Here is a 23,732-nt window from a genome sequence, read left to right as displayed (position 1 = left end):
CTGCCTGGAGGGCTGTGGTCAAACTCGTGTCCATCAGTAGCCAGGACTTAACACCACAGTTTCCTGACCAGTGGGAGAGAGAAGAGTCATATCCTGATCCAAAATCTGAATTGTCCATTCCACCCTGATACGTGTTTCTACTATACCTGAGATGCTCGTCTACACGTCCCACTAAAAATGACCACTGAAAACCAGCTGAGTCCTTAAACTGCCACACAACACCTAACTGAGTAGTACTTAATACAAGACTGCATAGTTTCCATATACTTCAACTGCACAGAGATTGTGTGCCTCTGTTTAAGACTTCCTCGTGTTGTTAAAGAAATGCTGCATTTGGATAAACTGAGGACTATGTACAGCTGGGACACTGGACAACAAGCCGTCAGGAGCAAGGCAGGAGTTGGTAGGAGTGCATGCTTCAGAGCCAAATGCTGTCTGTAGCTAGATCAGTGTCTGTCGACCTGACAAGTTATACTAATGTCAACTAAAGACTGAAATGTTGACATTTCCGACACTGTCGACAAAAGGCCTCTGTTCCTTATGCATTGCACTCTTTTGGAAGATTACATGAGCTAAGGTATCTCTTATTCCCTTCACACTTTCTAATAGTTAAGTCCTGGTGTAGCTACAAGACCTGTTTTCCTTTAACCAAAATCAACACTTCAATGTGTGCCAATGCATCAGCCCTTGACTTTCCCAAGCAACCTTGCTCCCTTATGTTTACACTGCAACAACACTATGGCTGTGTACACGTTTCTTCTTGCTTTGGATTCAGCTACAATAAAAAGTGAAATGGAGCCAAAGCATATCAGAAGGCACAGTGGGATAATTCCCAGAGATTCTAAATTGAGAAGGTAAAACAATTTTATTAGACGATGGCTGTTGATAAAGATTGTGCTTGAAATAATTATTGAAAGTGGACTGAGAAAATATTCTCTCCAAGCAGTATTTTTGTTCCTATTCAAAGTTTAACATGAAAGAGCTAAGAATGATTATACTAGTGCCAAATACTGTATACTGTCATCTAAAACAACAGGAATAACAATACCAAGTGCACTGATCTGAGGGTAGAGGATGAAATGAACTAACACCAGTAAAGAACAGTCTATCACTTGTGCCTACCTAAAGCATCCCTCCCCTACCTGGTGAGACTGTCAGCCAAAGGGTTCTGCCCATCTAGGGTCAAGACGTGGGCAGGTGAGCCGGGTTCAGCCAATCAGAGTCACTCCCTAGGGTTTAGCACGGAGCTAATTTCCTGGCTCTAGGTGGCTGGAAGAGATGGCCCTTTCGTCACTAGTTCCTGGCAAGTGGATCCCCAAGAGCTGCTCTAGTACTTCTCCAGGCATCTGGTTTTTCAATGTTTCCTTTAACTGTCAGCTAGCTCTGCCTGTGTTTAAAGCAAATAATGATTGGGGCTGCTTATACTGAAAGAATGCTAGCTGGTATAAATACTCAACACTGTGCCCAGCAAATGGTAAGATTTCAATAAGTGGTCACTACCGCCATCCATTCATTTAACACTTTTCTTTCTTTCTTTCTTTCTTTCTTTCTTTCTTTCTTTCTTTCTTTCTTTCTTTCTTTCTTTCTTTTCTGAGTAGTTAATATACCAATGCCAAGCCACTGGGGACACAGAGAGAGAAAACCAATTCTCTGTACTCAAAGCACTGAACATTCTAGTTAAGGGTAAAGAAAAATGAAGATACTGACTGGATGCCATCTGTAATACAAAAATCTTCTTGTTGGTAGCAAGAAGTTACCAAAAGCCAAAAGTAAGAGAATGTGAGTAGGAGAGTCTTGATGGACAGGAAGGGAGGGTAGGCCAGCAATGGTACGTTGCTATTGACAGAGACTCTCTCCTTTTCTGACTCTATAGTCAGATTCTCCTGAACCCTCTTTTCTATTAGGCCTTGACCTTGGCCCCCATCCTGTCTTTGGCTTGCCCAGCCCAGTCTTAAAGAATCCTCCTAAGTCAGTCTGGTGAGAACCACCCCCTCCCACCCTCGATATTCAATCACTCTTGATATTTGACCAAATTTCTCCTCTTCCATCTTTGCTTGTAAGTCCTTGGCCTACCTTCCTTAAGAATTCTCTTAAACTGGTTTAGCAAGAATCCCCTTAGGGGAGCCTGCCTGGGTGGCTCAGTCGATTAAGCGTCTGACTCTTGATTTCAGCTCAGGTCATGATCTCACTGTTAGGAGATCAAGCCCCGTGTCAGCCTCCGCACTGGGCATGGAGCCTGCTTAAGATTCTCTCTCCTCCTCTGCCTCTCCCCATCTCTTTCTCTCTCTCTCTCAAAAGAAAAGAAATGAAAAGAGAAAAAAGAAGAAAAGAATCCCTCTACGCTTGATGTCTTCCTATTAATAAATTTCCATCTCCTGACCCCTTCGTTCTGTCCTCGCAGTATTCAGAGTTTGGCCCCATCTCCCTTCACCACTGCAATACTCCTATTGCAATAGTCTTGGGGCAAGTCCTCCTTAGTGTTCTGTCAGAATACTTTTCTTTTCCGCAGTATCACTCAGTCTTGGGCCAGTCGCAATCTTGCCTTCAGCCTCAATCATCAGGGCCATTTTTCTTCCCTTCCTCCCATCCTTCTCTCTCTCTCTCTCTTTCATCCTTTCTTTAGGCAGGCTATTCCAGGCTCAGGCTGAACTCTTGTCAGTGATCGTAATTACTGGTAAGATGGGGCTAATTCCTGTCTGTCTCTGGCATCTAGCTTCCTGGGTGGCAGGTTCCAAGCTCTCTCTCCATGGCTGTCAGACCGAACGTCTCAGCTACTGTCTTCCGCTGCAGAATGGGATAATCACAACTACCCCCGAGCAGCTGGGAGGATTAAAAGGCTAATATACATAAAACCACTTTGGGAATTGCAAAATGTTATATAAATATATTCTTAAAACAAAAGAAAAAGAAAGAGGGCTTGATGAAGTGTTGAAATTGTTGTAGAGCTCTGACTAAATCTTTAAAAGAGGAAATTATACGCCTGGACAGAACAGCAGTAGCCTGATTATCCAGGGTCAACTGCTGCAGCTGTGAACAATTTACCCGTGTGATTATCTGCTTTCTATCCCCCTCCATGTAAGGAAAAGAGAGCTGGAGAGCAGCTAAGGCAGTTGAGGGAGATACTTTATGCGAGTAGAGAAACGTGTTCGCGGCATTTTGCGAAGGTTATACAAACATCTCCAGGCACCTGGCCATTGTTTGGGGCATGGGAATCGTGTATTTTATGAACCAGCAATTTTTATGGTTACGACATGTGTCAGGCCGTGTGAGCTGATGCAATACAAGTTGAGGAATTTTCTTCCTCACCTAGTGGAGCTTATAACCGGTGTTCAGTCGTCATTGCTGATGAAGAGCCAGATTGCCTGGATTTGAATGCTGAGTCTACCGTTTACTAGCTCTTGTCTTCAGCAAGTTTCTTAACTTATCTTTAAAAGGAGAATAATTATGATACCTAACTCGAAAGGAGTAAGTGAGTAAATGAGTAGAGTGGTGACAACAGTGGCTGGCACGTGGTAGGGGCTCTATAAATGCTAACTGTTATTTACAATGGACCAGATCGCCTACCATAGCAGGTATTTGGGGGCCATAAGAAGTAGACGCCCTGTGGAAAGCTTTGGCCAACCGCTATTATGTAACCTCCACGGCAGCTCTGTACGGGGAGGAGGGTTACCATAGCAGCCCTGATACAGAAGGGCTCGCCTGGGGGCCTGGCCTGTGACTAGCATCTGGGAACTTGCCTTTTGGAAGGTTCCCTAGGTAACTTCACGATAAGGCAACTTCACCCACCTGGGGACCTGAATTCTGCTCTGCCAGCCTGCCTACATTGTTTGTACAAACACTATGATTTATGGAGAATACGTGTTTTCCTACTGGGAGTTTGCAATGCTGAGAGTTGTGGCTGGCCAAGCAGGCAGTGTGTACCTCCGTGAGCAACCCCCAACAAAAACCTCGTACTCTGTGTCTCAAATGGGCTTCCCTGGGCAGAGACATCGCACATGTGTTAGTATATGTCCCTGCTGGAGGAAGGAGCCAGGTCTGTGTGGCCCTGGGAGGGAGGACAGGAAAGCTGTGTCTGGATTCCTCCCAATAACATCTGATGTGTCTTTTTCCCTGGATGATCCTTCTCTGTGTCCTTTCATTCTGCTAAGTTGTAGCCATGAATCCAACTATATGTTGAGTCCTTTTGGAACATGTGGGTGGTCATATGATCTCCCCCCACCCAAAATGAAAACATAGCTTTCAATGGTATAGAATTCTAATTTCACAAATCTAAAAACCTAAAGAATGGAAGAATTGAGATGTCAACATGGCTACTCAGTAGATGGAGGAACTGGGATCTAATTCCTGTCTGTCTCCCTCCCAAGACAGTGTTCATCCCACTGTAGGTGGCCACACCCAGTTACTACCTCCTGGGCCAAGGAAAACATCTGAATAAGGCACAACACCTAGTAGCTACTCGTTAGCTATGCAGCCTTGGGAAAATACCTTAAAGGCTTTGAACTTATGCTTTTTTTCCCTGGAAAACTATAATATTAATAACAACAATGTCACAGAATTGCTGCTAGGTTTTAATAAGATTATATATATATATATGTGTCATATGTGTGAAACACATACATATTAAGTATACAACATATTAAAATGTATAAAGTATTTAGCTCAGTGCCTGATATACAGTAAACCTTAATAAATGGAAAAGCTGGATAAATATGTAGCTATGTGGTCAACTTACATACATTTATATAAATATGGAAATATATGCCTGCATGTGTGTATATATACACAGACACATATATACACATACATATGCTTGTAAGCTAATGACGCATCTAACAAGTTCCTTCTGGATTTACACAGCATCATTCACCCTTCATAAATGGTTAGAATTTCGTAAGTGGGCCTGATTTTTATGCCTACTGGTTTCAGTCTAGGGAACCACCTTTATCTAGAAACCTTCTGCTCAAAGCCTAACGTCTGACCTTCTTTAATGTTTAACCTGTGAAGTTAATTATTAGCTAGAGAATTCAGAGCTTTGCTTAAGACACCAACTGGCATTTGTCATTAGCTCTAACATACACATACGTGGTAGCCATATTTTCATAACTCAAAGTTAGAACCTGTAATCTAGCAATGAATTGCTGTATTAGGAAAACTAGAACTTCCTTGGAAACTCTGATGTCTACAGACAGAGAATATGCAATCCTCCTGAAACCACGGAAAACAAACTTTGGGGGTTAAGATTTGCCAACAGTGATGCCTTATTTTATCCTTCACATTGCAACTTCACAGTGTTTGTGTTTATCGCATCACAAAATCACACCGTAGTTGAAGTGTAATGCTCACTCTTTGGAAATCATTTGGAAACAATGTGTGGCATCCTCTGTCCTCTCTCTGAAGATGTTATAGTATCAGCCAGTGAACTGTAGTGTAAGAGGCTATTTGTGTATGGAACTTGGTATCCCCAAGTTTTCTGTCTGTAGCAAAGACGACAGAACTAACTCTAACCCAAATGCACTGTTTTTCACTGTGGAAAGCCCCACACTCCAACTAAAACTCTGAGTTCACACTTATTGGCAAATACCCATTTGGACCTTACTATCTGAGTGGCCTCAGACAAACTATTTAATCTATTGGTGGTTTGGTTTCCTTTTCTGTAAAATGGAGAAAATAAGAACACCTGCCCTATGGTCAACAATACTATGTTGTGCACTTAGAAGTTTGTTAAGAAGATTGATTTCATGTTAGGTGTTCTTTCCACAATAAAATACATTTAGCAACAATAACAAAAAGAATATCTGGGGCGCCTGGGTTAGGCGTCCGACTTCAGCTCAAGTCATGATCTCACGGTTGGTGGGTTCCAGCCCCGCGTGGGACTCTGTGCCGACAGCTCAGAGCCTGGAGCCTGGTTCGGATTCTGTGTCTCCTGCTCTCTCTGTCCCTCCCCAGCTCACGCTCTGTCTCTCTGTCTCTCAAAAATAAATTAAAATGGGGCGCCTGGGTGGCTTAGTCGGTTAAGCGTCCGACTTCAGCTCAGGTCACGATCTCACGGTCCGTGAGTTCGAGCCCACGTCGGGCTCTGGGCTGATGGCTCAGAGCCTGGAGCCTGCTTCCGATTCTGTGTCTCCCTCTCTCTCTGCCCCTCCCCTGTTCATGCTCTGTCTCTGTCTCAAAAATAAAATAAATGTTAAAAAAAATTTTTTTTAATAAAAAATAAATTAAAATGTTAAAAAAGATTTTTTTTAATAACAAAAAGAATATCTGCCTGTTTAAATAAGTTAATATTTGTGACATCATTAGAATAGTGCCCAGCACAGAGTATAAAATAGACAAATAAAAAGTACACCTTCTATTGTTTGCTAATTGCTTTTAGATCCATCTTTTAGTTCAAACAAGACTAAGCTGTCTAAAGCCAGAGGCCACACTGGCACTCTTCCCTCTATTCAGCTTCTTACTGTCAGTGAGCTTAGCACATCAGCAGACATATGAGGCCATCAAGAAACAGCTATGAGTTCAATCGTGGCAGCATTGCAAGGAGAAACCATCCTGGAAAACAGTGGCTTGAGGGCCTCTCTAAGGAATGCCTCTAGGTCAGTGGCTTTCAAAATACTTGACGCCAGTGCACAGTGACAATTTTTATGTGGCAAATCAATACACTCATGAATATGTCCATATGTTTACACGACTATCTAGCTGAAATCAAAGTTTTACAAAGCAATGCATAACCTCACTAGATAAAACACGCTCTGATATTTTCTGTTCTAGTTAAATCCAGTCCACTGCACCTCAAACATTAATGTGCATTCAAACCACTTGGGGATCATGTGAAAATGTAGACTAGATTCAGCAGCACTTGGTAGAATCAGAGATTCCGTGTTTCTACCACGCTCCCGGGTGACACTGTGGGTCCCCAGACCATACTTTAAGTAGAAGTAATGCTGGCAATGGCTAAGTTTATCTCACATCCCACGAAAGGGTTGCAATCTGCAGTTGTAAAACCCTGCTCCAATTAAGTTTGAAAGTGCCTTTCATCTCTATAATTCCATTATTATATTCCTAACCTTGGGATAGAAATCCTAGGCCTGTGCAGAAGCAGGGCTAGGGGAGTTCACAGCAGGAATAACTCAAGTATTGCCTTTCATGGCGAGTTGGAGGCTGATGTGCCTGTCTGGTTCCTAGCCCTGTCCTCACTGTTTAAAGCTTATACTTTATGCTAATACATTAAATGAGTGCTTATTAAGAACAGGACACTGAACTGAGTGCTTTACATCTACCCCATTTACTCCTACAATCGCCTGTGTAGATATATATCCCCATCTTACAGATGAGAGAAGGCAAGTAGCTATAACTAGTGCAGCTGGGATTCCAGAGCCTATATTTTTGTGAGAGACAGCCTCCAGGATGGCTCTAGTGATCCTGGCCTCCTGAGATTCACACCCTTAGACAGTCTTCTCTCACACCGAATAGGGCTAACCTGGTAACCAGCAGAGCACTGAAGAAATGACAGTGTGTGACTTCCAAGGCTCACTTGGAAGGCACTGTGGTTTCTGTCTTGCACTCTCTTAGATCACTCCTTCTGCAAGAAGCCGGGCTGCCATGTCATGAGAATTTTCAAGCAGCCTCATGAAGAAGTCCATACACATTGGACTGGAACTTTCTGCCAACTTCCCGCACCAACTTGCTAGGCACACATGTGAGCCACCGTGGAAGCCAACCTGTAGCCTGTCAAACCTTCGGACGACCATAACCCTTGACCAACATCTTGACCAGAACCTCACAAGAGACTCCCAACCCAGAACCACCCAGCTAAGCCTCTCCCGACTTCCTGACCCAAAGGAACTCTACGAGGTAACAAACACTTATTATTGTTTTATACCTTTAATTTCTGGAGTAATTTCTTATGCAGCAATAGATAACTAATATAGTTCTTAACCAACAGGTTATATGGCATCATTATGATTCAGCCCTAAACAGAAAGTGAAACTTTTACGAGGCCTTTTGGATCACCTCTTCATTGTCACAGCTTGTACTGTGGTTCAGCAAATATTCATTCTCCCCTCGCAACCAACTTTGTGAGAAGCATCAACTTCCCATCTGGACTGGACCAGATGGCTTGCTGTAGCCGACTGGATGTGGGAGTTGGGGATGTCAAATCACATCCGAACAGAAGTTTTTGGAGACACTGTAAGAATCTGCCTCCTCTCTTTAGCTTCTGCCCTCCTCTATGAAAACAATATATCCCAAAGAGTAGATGTTCCTTCAGCCGGGGTCCCAGAATGAGAACGCAGGGCCAGCCCAGCTGAACTTGAGCCCAGTTTGGAGACAAGCCGAGCCGACCCCAACCCCATGCAGAGGCACAGCTGACTTACAGACCCACGAGTGAGAAATAAATGCTTGTTGTTGTAAAAGTCACAAGGTCTCCGGGTTGTCTGTTACCTCGGCAAGAGCTGACCCATGTGCTCACCATGCTGTATGATGCCGTGCTCCATGAGCCGGTGACACAGCTGCTCGGCCTCCTTCCTTGTGGTGGCCTCGCCTTCCTGCACCAGCCAGTCCAGGAATTCAGACGCCATGAAGGTGCGCTCATACTTGACCCCTTCCTCTTCCCTGGGTTGCAGGAGTGTGTTTTCAGGGCTCATCAGCCTGGGAGGAAGGAAGGGAAGAAAAATAAACCTACACGGAAGGAAAGTAGTTCATTTGAAATCCTGTATCACAGGCTTCTGTGACGTTATCACAGCAAAGTTATTAGACAGACAGATGTGGCTGTCGTGTGCTGTTACAGATGTAACTTCTAAGAGAAGGTTCTGCTTCAGGACTGAATAAGGTGCATTTTCTCTTGGTAATTAAGAAAAAAAAAAGGTGGGGGGGGGGGATGCCGAGTGGCTCAGTTGGTTGAGTCTCTGACTTTTGATTTTAGCTTAGGTCATGATCCCAGGGTGGCGGGATCGGGCCCCGTGTTGGTCTCCTTGCTGGGTGTGGGGCCTGTTTGGGATTCTCCCTCTCTCTCTCTCTCTCTCTCTCTCTCTCTCTCTCTGCCCCTCCCTTACTCATGCACACACTCTCTTTCTCTCTTAAAAAAAATAGACTCATGGTGTGCCTGGCTGGCTGCATTAGTAGAGCATGTTGACTCTTGACCTCAGGCTTATAAGTTCAAGCCCCACGTTGGGTATGGAGATTACTTAAAAAATATATTAAAAAAAAAAGAAAAATGGGAAAAAACTGGATATGTAATCTAAAGCCCACATTAGCACATGGCATGCAGTTTAGCCACCTTGAAAAGGAGTTATAATTTACTGACCAAGCCCCATCCCACCTTTCTAAAAAAGCTAGTATTTCTTTCCTAAAGCAAGTATTCGGTTTCCCAAATCATTGAGCCAATAAGATGACCGCTGGAGACCGAAGATTTGTGTTCCCTCAAAATTCACATATTGACACGAGAATGCCCAGTGTGATGGCACTGGGAGCTGGAACCTTTGGGAAGGCATTATTTCATGAGGGTGGAGCCCCCATGATGGGATTACTGCCCTTGCAAGGAGAGACAGAGTTTGCTTCCCCCTTCTTTCTTGGTGAGGCAACAGGAGACCGTCTGCACACCAAGGAGCGGACTCTCACCAGACAGCAGAACTGCTGGTGCCTTGGTCTTGACTTCCCTGCCTCCCAGCTGTGAGACATAAGAGTCTATTAAGTCACCCAGTCTACGGTTTTTGTTACAGTAGACCGAACTGACGTCAGCCATTCCTTCACAACATCCCCTCCCCACAGAAACTGTTTCTCACACCTCCTTCTCCAGCATCCTCCAACTCCCCTCGCTTCTGTCCTCACTACACTCCGAAATAGCTCCCACGGGGCCACAGCATTCTCCCTTGCATCCACACATGATGGGCACCTTGTAGGTCCCCATTTTGGTTGACGTTAATAGCATGGCGTTAGATGCTACTGACCATTTCCCTCGTCCAGAAGGGCATCACACTCTCCTGCTTTCCCTCCTGTCCCGTCCCTCTGTTCTCAGCTCTTTCTCAGCTCTTTACCTCTTTCTCAGCTACCTTTGCGTTGGCTCCTCATCTCCCTGGACTTTGAAGGCTGGAATCTCTTGAGATTCAGTTCCTCCAAATACCTCTTTTCTCATTCCATAGTCACTCAGGGAAAGGCTTTAACTGCCATCCACGCCCCCCAGGATTCCCAAATTTATGTCTCTAGATCAGGCCGACATTCCCAACTCCAGACCTTTGTATCCACACAGACCTTTCAAAGATACCTCAAAACTAACAAGCCCAGAACTGAACTCCTGTTCTTCTCCCAAACCTGGTCCTGTGCCAGTGGTGCTTCCGTCATCCCACCAGGAAAAAAGGTGGCATCCACCCACCCAGTCAGTATAAATTGTCAATTTTATGTCCCAAATCGTGCTCGTGTATGTCTAGCTCTTCCCTCTCTGACGCTGCCATTTCCTTAGCCCAAACACCAACACCTTTAACCTAATTAAGTCGTTTTTTAATTAGACTCTACTATGTACTCACTCTTGTTCTCAACCCAGCCTCAAGCATCTAAGTCCAAACACAGCAATTAAAATTATCTTTTTAAAACTCAAACCTGGGGCGCCTGGGTGGCGCAGTCGGTTAAGCGTCCGACTTCAGCCAGGTCACGATCTCGCGGTCCGTGAGTTCGAGCCCACGTCGGGCTCTGGGCTGATGGCTCAGAGCCTGGAGCCTGTTTCTGATTCTGTGTCTCCCTCTCTCTCTGCCCCTCCCCCGTTCATGCTCTGTCTCTCTCTGTCCCAAAAATAAATAAACGTTGAAAAAAAAAATTTTTTTTAACTCAAACCTGATAATGTCCTACTGCTGTTGAAGACACACTTCAAAGGTTTCTCGTTGCTTTTAAAGATTGAAATCGTTTATATGGTCTCTAATGCATGCCCGATCCTTCCCGTGTACGCCCTTCAGATCATTTTCACCTCTGACCTCTGTCTGCTTCAGAGAGAATCTTATTATAGCTCCTCAAACATATCATACTCCATCTACCACAGGACCTTTGAATATGTTATTCTTGCAGTTGGAATGCTCTCCGCTACTTTTCCCTGTCACTCTTCTACTCCTTAAGCTTGTTTGACTCCTTATCCTTTGTATCTCGGCTATTCTCAGGTCTCCGTTAGGTCATCTCATCATTCCCTGTAAAGTCTATGTGATTACCAGATTCAAGACTACCTCCCCTATTCAACTATAAGGTCCAATAGGGTAGGGTCCATGTTTGCCCATAACACTTTGTTCAATGAAAAATGGAACTCCATAAAATGCCAAAATCATTGGGTCATTTTCGTCTTTAAAACTATTTCTGATAAATTTCCTGTCTTCTACATCTTTCTTTCAAAAATCCTCATTTCTTTTCAAACTAACAATAATATGCAACACAAATTGTACCATTTCATTCTAGAGCAGGAAGAAACCTTAGAGACCACTGTAATCCAACCCCTTCTTCATCCACTCGAGAAAAATGTAATTCTCTAATACAATATTATGTGTCAATTATATCTGAATTTACAAAACATAATTTGCATCCAAATGAGAAAAAATTGTATGGCAGCATTCAGTGTTGTGGGTAGGAAATTTGATTAAGGTCATGCAAAGAAGCACATGATACATGTTTATAAATCATTTCCTTTGGGGGTAACTGAACCTCCATACCTGAATGTCCATTCATAGGATGTGCATTTTCCATGCGTTTCAGACTTGGAGCCCCGATCTGCTGTGGAAAGGACACCAGGCTAGCAATTTGAAGACTTCGGTTTATTCAGAATCACTTAGCTGTAAGATGTAAAACAAGCCACTTTGCTTGGTTTCAGCCTCCTTTTCCTCGAGAGTATAATGCTATCTTCACCCATGATTGTGAGAATCATATATGAGTGTGAATAAAACAGTTTTATAGTACAAAAAGGCAAGGTATATCCCAAGGGTTACACTACTTAACCAATCACTGTGCCTACATGCCTACCCCACGCAGGATGAACTTGTGCCCCACAGCTATGAAATGACAAGGGAAACTCCTTGGTGCCCCCTCCAGTCTTTGCAGCAGATTCTTCAGAGTCCTATCATATGAAAGCCATGGCAGGGCACAGGATTGGGGGGCCCCGCACAGCTCTGCCGCAAACTAATGACGTAGTTTCTCACTGCTTCTGTGTCCCCAAATTAAATGAGGAAGATAATGCCTGTTCTACATCCTTCCTTGAATTGCTATCATCATCAAAAATCTTTGGAAAGAGAAGTTCCACGTATATAAGTGTATGCTTTTATATTAAGAGTATTTATAAAAGCTATTAGCATCTAACAGAACTCATAAAAAAAACCTTCTTGCTCAGCATGTAACAAAATCTTGAAAAAATCTTTTTATTTAGACCTTTTTTCCAAGTCAATCTTCTTCTGTGTTTCAATCCATCCTTAGAAAAAGCTCCTGGGCTGCCTTCCCAGGGTTAGTAACAGCTGAGTTGGGATGAGCAATAAGAATTATGTCTAATATTTTAATGACCAAGCCCTTCGAAGAAGATGAAAAGGACAGATGAGAATCTAGAAAAGATCCCTGAAGGGCTCACGTGTATGTCCAAATTAGGAATGCCACCATTTCTTCATTTATTTTGGCTCTCAAATAAGATATTGTGGCATGAAAATAGAGGAAAGCTAGTCTCCTCAGTTTTCCAGTTTTAGACATCATTTCCTCTAAGAAGTCTTCTCTGATCCCACAGATCTGGACCATGTGCCACTGTGAAAGACTCCCATAATTCCCTGCAAGGCCTTTCGAGTCCTAGGGTAATCATCCACTCACCTAAGTTTTTTGAGATGAGTGTCCTTGTCTATGTGGTTCATGGTTGTTTCCTAATATAAAAGATCCTCAAAAAGTGTACGCTGAGTGAATAAATAAAACTCATTTCTATGCATTCCCTTACTGTACATCTTTACCCTAGAGTATTAAAAATGACCCCTTTAGCTATCGCCAAAGAGACAGGAGACAACAGGTGGTAGTGAAGATGTGATGAAAAGGGAACCCTTTTATATTGTTGGTGGGAATGTAAATGGGTCCAACTGGTATGGAAAACAATATGGAGGTTCCTCAAAAAATTAAAAATAGATCAACGTTATAATTCATCAATTCCACTTCTGGGTATATATTCAAAGGAAATGAAAACAGGATTTTGAACAAATATCTTCCCTCTCATGTTTACCACAGCATTATTTACAATAGCTAAGTTATGAAAACAACCCAAATGACCAACAAGACATGAACAGATAAAAAAGATGGGGTACATATATACAATGGAATAGTATTTAGCTATGAGAAAGGTAGATATCCTCCCATTTGCAACAACAATGTACTCAAGGATGGACCTTTAGTACATTATGCTAAGTGAGGTAAGTCAGACAGAGGAAGACAAGTATTGAATAATATAACTTGTATGTGGAATCTAAAAAGTGAAATCTATAAAAAAGAGAGCATAAAAGGGTGGTTCACCAGGGGATTGGGTGGGGGGAGATGGATAAGACTGATGCTATTTAAGGGTACAAACTTGTAACAAGTAGTAAATAAGTCATAGAGAGCTAATGCACTGTGTATAATGAATATAGACAATAATATTATACTAGAATTATGTAGTATGACAAATATCACTATGTCTGTAATCATATTATGATATATAAATGTACTAAAGTAACACACTACACACTTTAAATTAGCACAATATTACCTGTCATATTTATTTTTTTTTAAAAGACCTAATCTAGGGGCACCTGGGTGGCTCAGTCAGGTTAAGCGTCAGACTTCGGCTCAGGTCATGATCTCAGTTCATGGGTTCAAGCCCCATGTCAAATTCTCTGCTGTCAGTGCAGAGTCTGCTTCCAATCCTCTGTCTCCCTATCTCTCTGCCCCTCCCCTGCTCTCTCTCTCTCAAAAATAAATAAATAAACTTAAAAAAAAGACATAATCTAGATTAAATATAATTCTTGCCAAGCCATTATCTGATACAGAAGGTTTGATTTAGCATGGATTCCTAAATCCTGTGGAATATGACCATATAGTCCCTGACTCTAGTCAAACTATGAAAAGAAATACAGACCAACAACAACAGCAACAAAAACTAACCTATAAAACCTATGTGGAGATGAGGTGAATCTAGAGTTCCTGCCCTACCAATACTCTCCATTTATGACACATCTGCAGGTGCCTGGCTTTTCTCTCTCTTTATACCACTCTGTCCCCTTTTAGCTCCACAATTTTCCTTTCAGGGTGTGGAGAGGACAAGTGGATAGGGTTTACTTGTGTCACTTCTTGTAACCAGAAACATGACCTGCCAGGCCTCTAGAGCTCCTGCTAAGTAGCCAGTGGCCTGAAACATGACCTTCCAGGCCTCTAGAGCTCCTGCTAAGTAGCCAGTGGCCTCTGGACAAGTGACTGGTGAGCCGCTGTCGCCAATATGAGCTTTAGAAAAGAGACTGTTGGCTGGCCTGCCCGCACTGGTTCAGCTTGCCATTTAAAACATACCCCACCAAACTTAGTTCTTCCTCATTTCTCTTTAAAATCAACTAATGTCCCTATACAGGTTCCTCTCTTTAAGATAAAGCCTTTCATGGGATTTTTTTTACTGTTTACTTTGAGAGAGAGAGAGAATGAGCAGGGGAAGGGCAGAGCTAGAGGACGAGAGAATCCCAAGCAGGTTCCACACTGTCAGCACAGAGCCCAGTGCAGGGCTGCAACTCATGAACTGTGAGATCATGACCTGAGCTGAAATCAAGAGTCAGCGGCTTAACTGGATGAGCCAGCCAAGCGCCCTGATTTTACTACTAATACGTTGTCCTAGTGTTAAGGCAAGAGTTTGGCTTACCACTTATTCCAATGATCTTTTGCTAGATAGCAAGCTATCCCCCAATTATATTTCATTTAATATAATGTTTTCAAGGTTCATGCATGCTGTAGCATGTATTAGTATTTCCATCCCTTCCACAATTACTATTGCCAAATAATATTCCATTGTATGGACAGATTATATTCTTCTTCTTCTTCTTCTTCTTCTTTTTGGATAGACTATATTCTGTTTATCCATCCATCAGTTGATGGAATCTGCATTGTTTCCATTTTGGGTTCTTATGAATAATGCTGCTGTGAACATCCACACACAAGTTTTTGTGCAGAGACATGTTTTCATTTCTCTTGGATACACATCTAGCAGTGGAGTCGCTGAGTCAGGTGGTAGCTCCGTTTCACTTTCTGGAAAACTGTCCGACTGTTGCCCTAGTGGCTGCACCACTTTCATTCCCACCAGTAACGTGCGAGGGGTCCAATTTCTCTACCTCCTGGCTAACATTTGTTATCATCCATTCTTTTTCATTAGGACCATCCTAGTGGGTGTGGTGTCTTGCTGTGGTTTTGATTTGCATTTCCCTGATGATTAATGGTATTCAGCACGTTTGCATGTGCTTATTGTCCACTTGTATATATTCTCAGGGAAAATGTCTATTCAAACCTTTTGTTCATTTTGAAAATTAGCTTGTCTTTTTATTATTGAATGTTAAGTGTCTTTTTTATATTCTGGATGCAAGTCCATTATCAGACAGGTGATTTGCAAATGTTTTCTCCCATTCTGTGGGTTGTCTTTGCATTTTCTCGATGGTATTGTTTGTAACCAAAAGCTTTTAATTTTGAAGGAGTCCAAATTATCCCTTTTTCTCTTTTTGTCACTTGTGTGTTGGGTGTCACGACTAAGAAACCACTGCCCAGCCCAAGCCCGTGAATATTTATCTGTTTCTATGTTTTCTAAGAGTTTTACAGTGTGAGTCCTTACATCTAGTTCCATAATCCATTCTGAGTTCATTCTTCTATAAGGCATGGGGCTGGGGTCCAACTTCATTCTTTTGCATGTGGCTCTCCAGTCATTCCAACACTATTTGTTGAAAGATCATTCATTCCCTGTTGAATTACATTGGCACTCATCAAAAATCAATCAACCCTGCCGGGCCTTCTTCATGCCTAGGTTCTGAAGTCACAGAATGTCAACTGCCCTGAATTATCATTTATAAAGTCATCAGATTCAGGCCAGACTCAAGGGGAGGGGATACATGCAGCACCTCTTCATGGGAAGAGCAACATGCACGTGTATTTGGAACCATCTTGGAGAGTAGGTACCACACTGGTTTATTTTTATTTACTAGCTGAAAGGCAATTTCAATATTTGTAGCTCATTCACAGTTTTGTCTTATCTCTTCCTCATTTATTTATTAGTTTTTACTTTACTTAAAGTGTAGGGTAGTCTTGAAAGCATGAGATTAAAGGCAAATCCAGCCTTAAATCCTAACTCTGCATACGTGTTAGCCGCATGACCCTGCTTCCCCATGTGTATATTGGGGGTAATAACAGTGACAACTTGGGGAGTTGTGCAATATGAGTGTGATAACGCATAAATACTTCAGTCATTGTGCCAGCTGCCCCCTAAACACTGAATACATTTTAGCCATGATGATGATGATGATGATGATGATGGTGATGATGATGGTGGTGATGGTGATGATGATAAAAGTTTTCTAGATGAAGCCACTATTTGATAAAATCAAACCCCTTTGTGACAAAATGAATTAAGATTCTGTGTGCATTTCTCTAGACAAGAATAACAACTCTATTTTAATAAGTAATCAGGAGTGTATACGATGCTCAGAAACTTAGATTTTATAGAACATATTCATTTTTCGTCAAAATTGTCCCGTTATGGCCTGTAATCATGACATAAAGCCATATACCAAATATGGTGCTAGGCACCAACAATACTTGCCTCCCGTAAGCAGGCACTCAACAGATTTTGATCGTGCATGTGAGTTTGATTTCCACCTTTCCTGGATATATATCTGAGTCAGATTTCCCAGACTGACTGTAAGCCAGGGGGAAGGCAGCATTACAATGGAAGGAACTGCTACATTTAGGGGCCAGTACAGAAATAGAAATAAGCTGATAACGATCTCCTTGTGCATGGAAAAAAAAAAATCAAAATAGTTGAGAAGGCCCTCTATAACATGAGAACACACGTAAATGGTACTCAAGGGGACAAGCTAGGGAGATTCACAACGACCCATATGCATTATGTGGCCAAAAAGGTGCTTTAGGATTTAGAGAGATAGAGAGATAGCTTTTTAAAAAGGCGTGTGTTAATATAATGATAAATTACTTTGAAAGGCAAAATATGTAACTCTATACACATGATAACCATTAAAAATTAAAAATTAACTCACCCAAATATTAAGACTCCTGGGGGTAGTTTGTGAATGATTTTCCTTTTCTTAATGGAATTCTCTATTACTCAAATTATTCCCCAAAGAGTATACACTATTTTTGTAACTGGGGAAAAATGTTATCAATAAAGAAATTATATTGAGGTTAAGTCTTGTTTAACCAGATGGCTTGTTTCTGACAAAATGCTTATATTAATATCTAATATAATAAAGTAGTTCCCAATGTATTAATAATATACTTAGATGTATTCTCCCAACATTTAGTTTGAATGTATAACATTGACTTCTGTGATTAGCAAGAACGTATTAATAAGGAAGAAATGCTTCCATGAGCATTGGTATTCTTATGTGCTATGCTATTATCTACAGAACAGATGTCATACAGACAAATTGACATCGTTTTCATAATAATTAGGTTTGGAACGAATAAACAGAAAGCTGTTCAGTTAATATTTTTGAGTGAAAACATTACCTATTAGAAAGGGTGAGGGAAAGAAAGGAAAGGCAGCATTTCCCATTCTTTGCCAACACATTACCTTTTACCATCCTTAACTTGTCTCCATATGACACACTGAATTAAACATACTGATTCTCATCTTTTTTCTTACTCATGCTATTCCCTGACATCTCCCCTGCTCTCTTTCTCTGGAGAAATCTATTTCTTCATTCTCTAGTCTTCAAAAGGAGGCAGGGGAGGTGTTCACTGCACAGTGATACAGTGAACGGGTCATTCACTTGCATCACTTGTAGTTTGTTCAGGTACAAGGAAGCCTGGCTTCAGGTAAAAAGGAGGGTTAAAGTCCAGCCTCGATTCCTCAGGAGCAGTCCTGTGCACAGATGAGGGACTACACCAACCTGAAGGACAGGACAAAAAGGTCACTGGTTGTCATTTGCACTAGGGGCTAAATGACACAGTGGGGCTCTTTTAAAGGGCTGGATTAAATAGTAACCCTTCTTTGAAAGTATCCCAACTAAAGCACAATCCAGGCAGATCTCTCTCTGATTTGAACTTAAAGTCAATACCATGGTTTATATATCCATTGGATTTTTAATGCACTCAAGCTAAGCTAGAAGCTTCTGAAAGATAAGACACCATGTCTTAAATGCTTTTATTTCTTAAAAAAGAAAACAAACAAACAAACAAAAACCAAACTGAGCCTAGGGAAGGCATATACATTAAGCGCTCAACAAATATTTGTTATTCAACCGACTAAAAACTAAAAATATCACAAGCGACAGAAATAGAGAAAGTTATTTGCCTTTGAAAGGTGAAATCCCTTCCTCTTTGCTTGCTATCCTAAAATCTGATGGAAGAAAAACTAGAACTTTTTCGTGATGATTTTATGCTCTGAAGAGACTGATATTCTGGAACCTGAGTTGTAATTTTCACATTGCCCATGGTTTTTAATGTTACTGCAGTAAACATTTTCAGAACTTAAGTCAGCTTTAGACAGAATACGAATGCAACTGCAAGACCACAGTCCTAAATGGCCACATTCAGCCATGGTTTCATAACTGCAAAATTACACAAGAAGGAGAGAAACTGAGCACTTTTACAATGAATTCAAAACAATTCCAACTTCTGTGAGCCTTGTGAAACAACTGTCAGGGGAAGCTTAGTTCTAAAACATACCATAAAGGCTCCTTTTAAGGGAATGGTTATTATTTAGTTTGGATGCTTCCATAATTATTGGAAAATAGAAGCATTTGAGGCCAAAGACAAAGAAAGAAAAGGGGTAAAGAAAGAAGTTTAGGGGAAGCAGATGAAGTAGTGAAGAAAAATTGAGGACAATACCAACTAGGGAAAATAAATATACTGTACAAAAGTAAGAAAGTGATAAAAAAAAAAAAAACTGAACACAATGAGAAGTGGATACTACTTTTGTGCAGGTTAATGAGCCAGGTGACAGCAGGACAACGTTGTCCTGTACATTTGTGGAAGTGATGTGAAAGAGGAGGAAAAACAGTCTCTGCTCTCTTTTTTCAAGCAAGATCTTACATTGGACAATCGTAAGACTCCACTCTTGAAACAGATTTAAAAATCACTGCTTTAACACACCTGTGGTCAACTGATTTTGTTGTTGTTGTTTCAAGTTTTTATGTAAATTGTAGTTAACATATAGTGTAATATCAGTTTCAGGAGTAGAATATAGTGATTCATCACCTACATACAACACCCAGTGCTCATCACAAGTGCCCTCCTTGATGCCCATCACCTGTCTAGCCCATCCCCCCCATCCACCTCCCTCCATCAACCCTGTTTGTTCTCTACAGTTAAGAGTCTCTTAGGGGCGCCTGGGTGGCGCAGTCGGTTAAGCGTCCGACTTCAGCCAGGTCACGATCTCGCGGTCCGTGAGTTCGAGCCCTGCGTCGGGCTCTGGGCTGATGGCTCAGAGCCTGGAGCCTGTTTCCGATTCTGTGTCTCCCTCTCTCTCTGCCCCTCGCCCATTCATGCTCTGTCTCTCTCTGTCCCAAAAATAAATAAACGTTGAAAAAAAAATTAAAAAAAAAAAAAGAGTCTCTTACATTTTGCCTCTTTCTCTTTTTTTTTCCTCCCTTTTCCCTATGTTCATCTATTTTTCTCCTTAAATTGGTGGTCAACTGATTTTTAACAAGGGTTCCAAGGCCACCCAATCAGAAAGAATCATTTTTCCAACAAATTATGCTGAGATGATTAGACAGCCACGTGCAAAAAAAGAAAAAAAAAAGAGGCTGGACCCTTACCCCATACTCTGTAGAAAAATATAACTCAAAGTATATTAAAGACCTAAGTAGAAGAGTTAAAACCATAAAATTTTTATAAGAAAACATAAGGGTAAATCTTCGTGACTTGGGATTGGGCAAAGGATTCTTAGGATACCAAATCACCAGTGACAAAAGAAAAAATAGATGAACTGGACATTAACATTTACAACTCTTGTGCTTCAAAGACATCAGCCAGCATGTGAAAAGATAACTCACAGAATGGGAGAAAATATTTGCAAAGCATATGACTGACAATGCATTTGCACCCAGAATACATAAAGAACACTTAGGGGAGGTGGGGAGGGGTGGGCTAAATGAGTAATGGGCATTAAGGAGGGCCCTTGTTGGGATGAGCATTGGGTATTGTAAGTAAGTGATGAATCACTAAATTCAATTCCTGAAATCAATACTACACTATATGTTAGCTAACTTGAATCCAAATAAAAACTTGACTTAAAGCTCAATAATAAAAAGACAAATAACCCAATTTCAAAGTGGACTAATGATCTTCATAGACAAAAAAATGATATACAAATGGTCAATAAGCAAATAGAAAGATGCTAGGCATCATTGGTCATCAGGAACTGCAAACAAAACCACAATGAGCTATCACTTCATACCCTCTAGTTGGCAAGAATCAAAAAGTCAGATAATGATAAGTTGTTTGCAACGATATGGGGAAACTGGAGGCCTCATAAGCTGTTGGTGGGAATGGAAGATGGTACGGCCACTTCAGAAAACATCTCAGTTCCTCAAACCCCTAGACACAAAGCTACTACGCGATCCAGCCATTCTACTTCTCTATGTCCAGGAGAAATGAAAACATATGTCCACAGAAAAACTTGGTACACAAATGTTCACAGCAGCATTATTCATTACTGTCAAAAAGCAGAAACAAACCAAATATCTGTCAACTGATAAAACTGAAAATGTCATACGTGGACACAATGGAATACTATTTGGCTACAGAAAGGAAGGACATATTGATACATGCTACAATAGGGATGAACCTTGAAAACATGACAAATGAAAGAGGCCAGTCACAGAAGACCACGTACTGTATCATTCCACTCACATGAGATGTTCAGAACAGAAAAAGCTACAGGGACAGAAAGGAAACCAGTGGTTGTGTAGGGATAGATGAAAGGCCAGGGAAATGATAGCTAAGAGTTAATGAAGTGATGAAAATGTCCTAAAATTGTGGTTACGGTTGCACATATCTGTGAATATACTAAAAGCTATTAAATTGTATACTTTAAATGGGTCATTTGTATAGTAGGCGAGTTACATCTCAATAGAGCTGTTAAAAAAATCACTACTTTGGTCATTTCACTTATTCATTCATCAGTTCAATAAATATTTATTGAGCATCTTCTATGTCGCAGGAGATGCAGAAATGAAAAGACACAGCCCTTGACCTTAAATTGCTTGTCAGTGGGAAGCTTACTAAAATTAAATTAAAACCTATATGCAAGGTAGATAAATACCATAAAAGAGTTAGTAGAAGTATATAGATACTGAAAGGGAAGAAAGGCATGTAGGAGTGATCCGGTTGATTACCTCCTCCTCTGTTCCTGCCTATGAACACAAATGGTTCCAGAGACAGTGGCAATGAGAAGCAACCCTGGGTTTGAATCTCTGAACTGTGATTTCCAAGCTGTGGTTGGGCTCCACGATCCTAAATTTCCTCTTGCAGGTCATAAAGATAATAATGCTTACGTCAATGGGGTTATAAAAATTAGAGCTAATCTATAAAAGCATCTAGCAAAGAGCCTGGCACCAAGTAGCAGTGAACAAGCAATACACATAGGTACACACACACCATGAGAGTAGACCCTTGTTGACTCTTGTCAATCCTCATCAGGTTGGGCAACAGTTCAAACTAACCAGAAGAACCAATTCTGAGTATCTGGGGACAGGAGGTGGCATTCAGGTGACAGGTGAAACACATAAAAGCCAAAGAAGTTTAATTTCTTCAAAAGAAATGTTATATTCTAACGAATGCTAACACTGATAAAAATCAATTTTGTTTAGGGTGTTAAATTATAGTAGGCTACAGAGGATAATCTTTGAAAAGTACTATTTGGGTGGTGGTGGTTTCCCTAAGTGTGTGAAGCTTGTGAAAATTTATTGAGCTGCACACTCAGGATATGTGTATTTTATGTGTATTAAACTTCAAAAGTTTAACTACAAATTGAACTTTAATATAGTTAAAAATATCTGGATTTTCTTTCTTTCTGGTCTGAAAGACTCTTTTGTCAGGGGCTCTGAAATTAATAAATGCTTTCTGTCAATTCAGTGCTGTTTTCATTTGGCGGAACAATGCCTTTGCTTACACTCCTCAGCTCTGTGTGAAGAGACTATAATTAAGTAGGGATGTTTCCATTTAGTAAATAAGCAAGAAAAACAGCACAGCAACTACACCTCTTGGACTCGTCTCTACATTTCAAGACAAAGCCACCTACAGTGGGGAGGGAGTTCCACACAAAGCCTCTAATGATGGAAGAACACCCTCCTTCCTGAAAAAGTCCCAGCCATGCCTTCCCCTGGTATCACTCTTAAAAAAATCCACTTTTACTTTGCTCCAATATGTGCCTCTTCTCTCAGAAGGTCCTGCCCCCTCTTCTACTCTGTGTGTGTTCTTTTTCCTCTTTGCTGCAGAATGTCTGGCACAGCCTCATCATGCCCTATCCCTCTTGATCCATTCACTCTAGAATCTCAGCACTTAAAAACAAACACGCTATTTCCTCTAGAAAAGCCTCTGAGTTCTTAATCTCTTCCAGATGGAATAAACTTGACAGTTGATGTAAGTGAGAGTCATTGGATTCAAAGCATATTGGAGATGGTATTCAATCTCTACAGGTTCATTCAGGGAATTAAAATTTTTAACTTTTAATGCTTATTGTGGGAAAGTGAAGAGTATATATACACTGTGAGAAACTTCTGTAGGAGCACTCTTCTCGAACTGGAGGTTTAATGCTTATTAGTTAGCCCATCGCAAATTCACTTGCCTTACCTGTAAAATAATGGTGAAAATCTCTCCCTCTTAGGGTATAGGAAGAATTATATGAAATAATGTGTGAAAAATACTTATGATGTTGCCTAGAGCAAGGAGTGCTCAGTAAATGATGGCTGATTAGTATTCTTATTCTTTGAATGTTTATGATAAGAACCTACAATGAGAAAATACAAATAGAGTGATCTAAGATTATCAAATATCTATTACTGGTTTTACTCAAATTTGAACACTCCACAGGTTAGGAAAAAGGGAAAAGGGCTAACCATTGACTTCTTTCCTAAATAAGAATGACCAAGGTCCATGATCTCAAAGAGCTTCTGGCCAAGTTGGAGAAATGAAACACAATCAGCTTGGAGAGGTGGCTGCTGTAGTTACTGGGCTAGAACCCAGGATGAAACAGGTGCAGAAAGGGAGCCAGAATAACCCATTACGATTCAACCACACTCCGTACTTGCACAACAGTGGGGACTGAAAGAACCCTGTGCCAATTCCGACCATCACATCATACATGGTACACTCTCAGCGACAACAGAAAGAGCAAGTCAATTTTCCACTGACCGAATGTGGGCAATTCTGCCTGCCTGTCCACTCAAGGAGATACAAGATCACTCATTTCAGTTCCCAGGTGGGTCTCCAGGGCTTATCAATCCGGGTCCCAGCAGGAAACAAGAATGTGTACATGGGTAGTGAAAGGTAGTTTATAATAAAAGAACTACTGATCT

At 41.2% G+C, this 23,732-nt stretch overlaps 1 protein-coding gene across 1 annotated transcript in view; it reads right to left on the bottom strand.

Annotated features, from left to right (window-relative positions):
• DEPTOR (DEP domain containing MTOR interacting protein) overlaps positions 1-23,732 on the bottom strand; it is a 138,354-nt gene that overhangs the window by 59,680 nt on the left and 54,942 nt on the right. Inside the window, exon 4 of the mRNA XM_004000086.6 lies at positions 8,462-8,640. Coding sequence (XP_004000135.1) covers positions 8,462-8,640 — 179 coding nt within the window. The remainder of the gene's footprint in view (positions 1-8,461; positions 8,641-23,732) is intronic.

The sequence above is a fragment of the Felis catus genome, chromosome F2, assembly GCF_018350175.1.
Source record: "Felis catus isolate Fca126 chromosome F2, F.catus_Fca126_mat1.0, whole genome shotgun sequence".
NCBI lineage: Eukaryota > Metazoa > Chordata > Mammalia > Carnivora > Felidae > Felis > Felis catus.
This window is presented reverse-complemented; position numbering and strand designations above follow the sequence as displayed.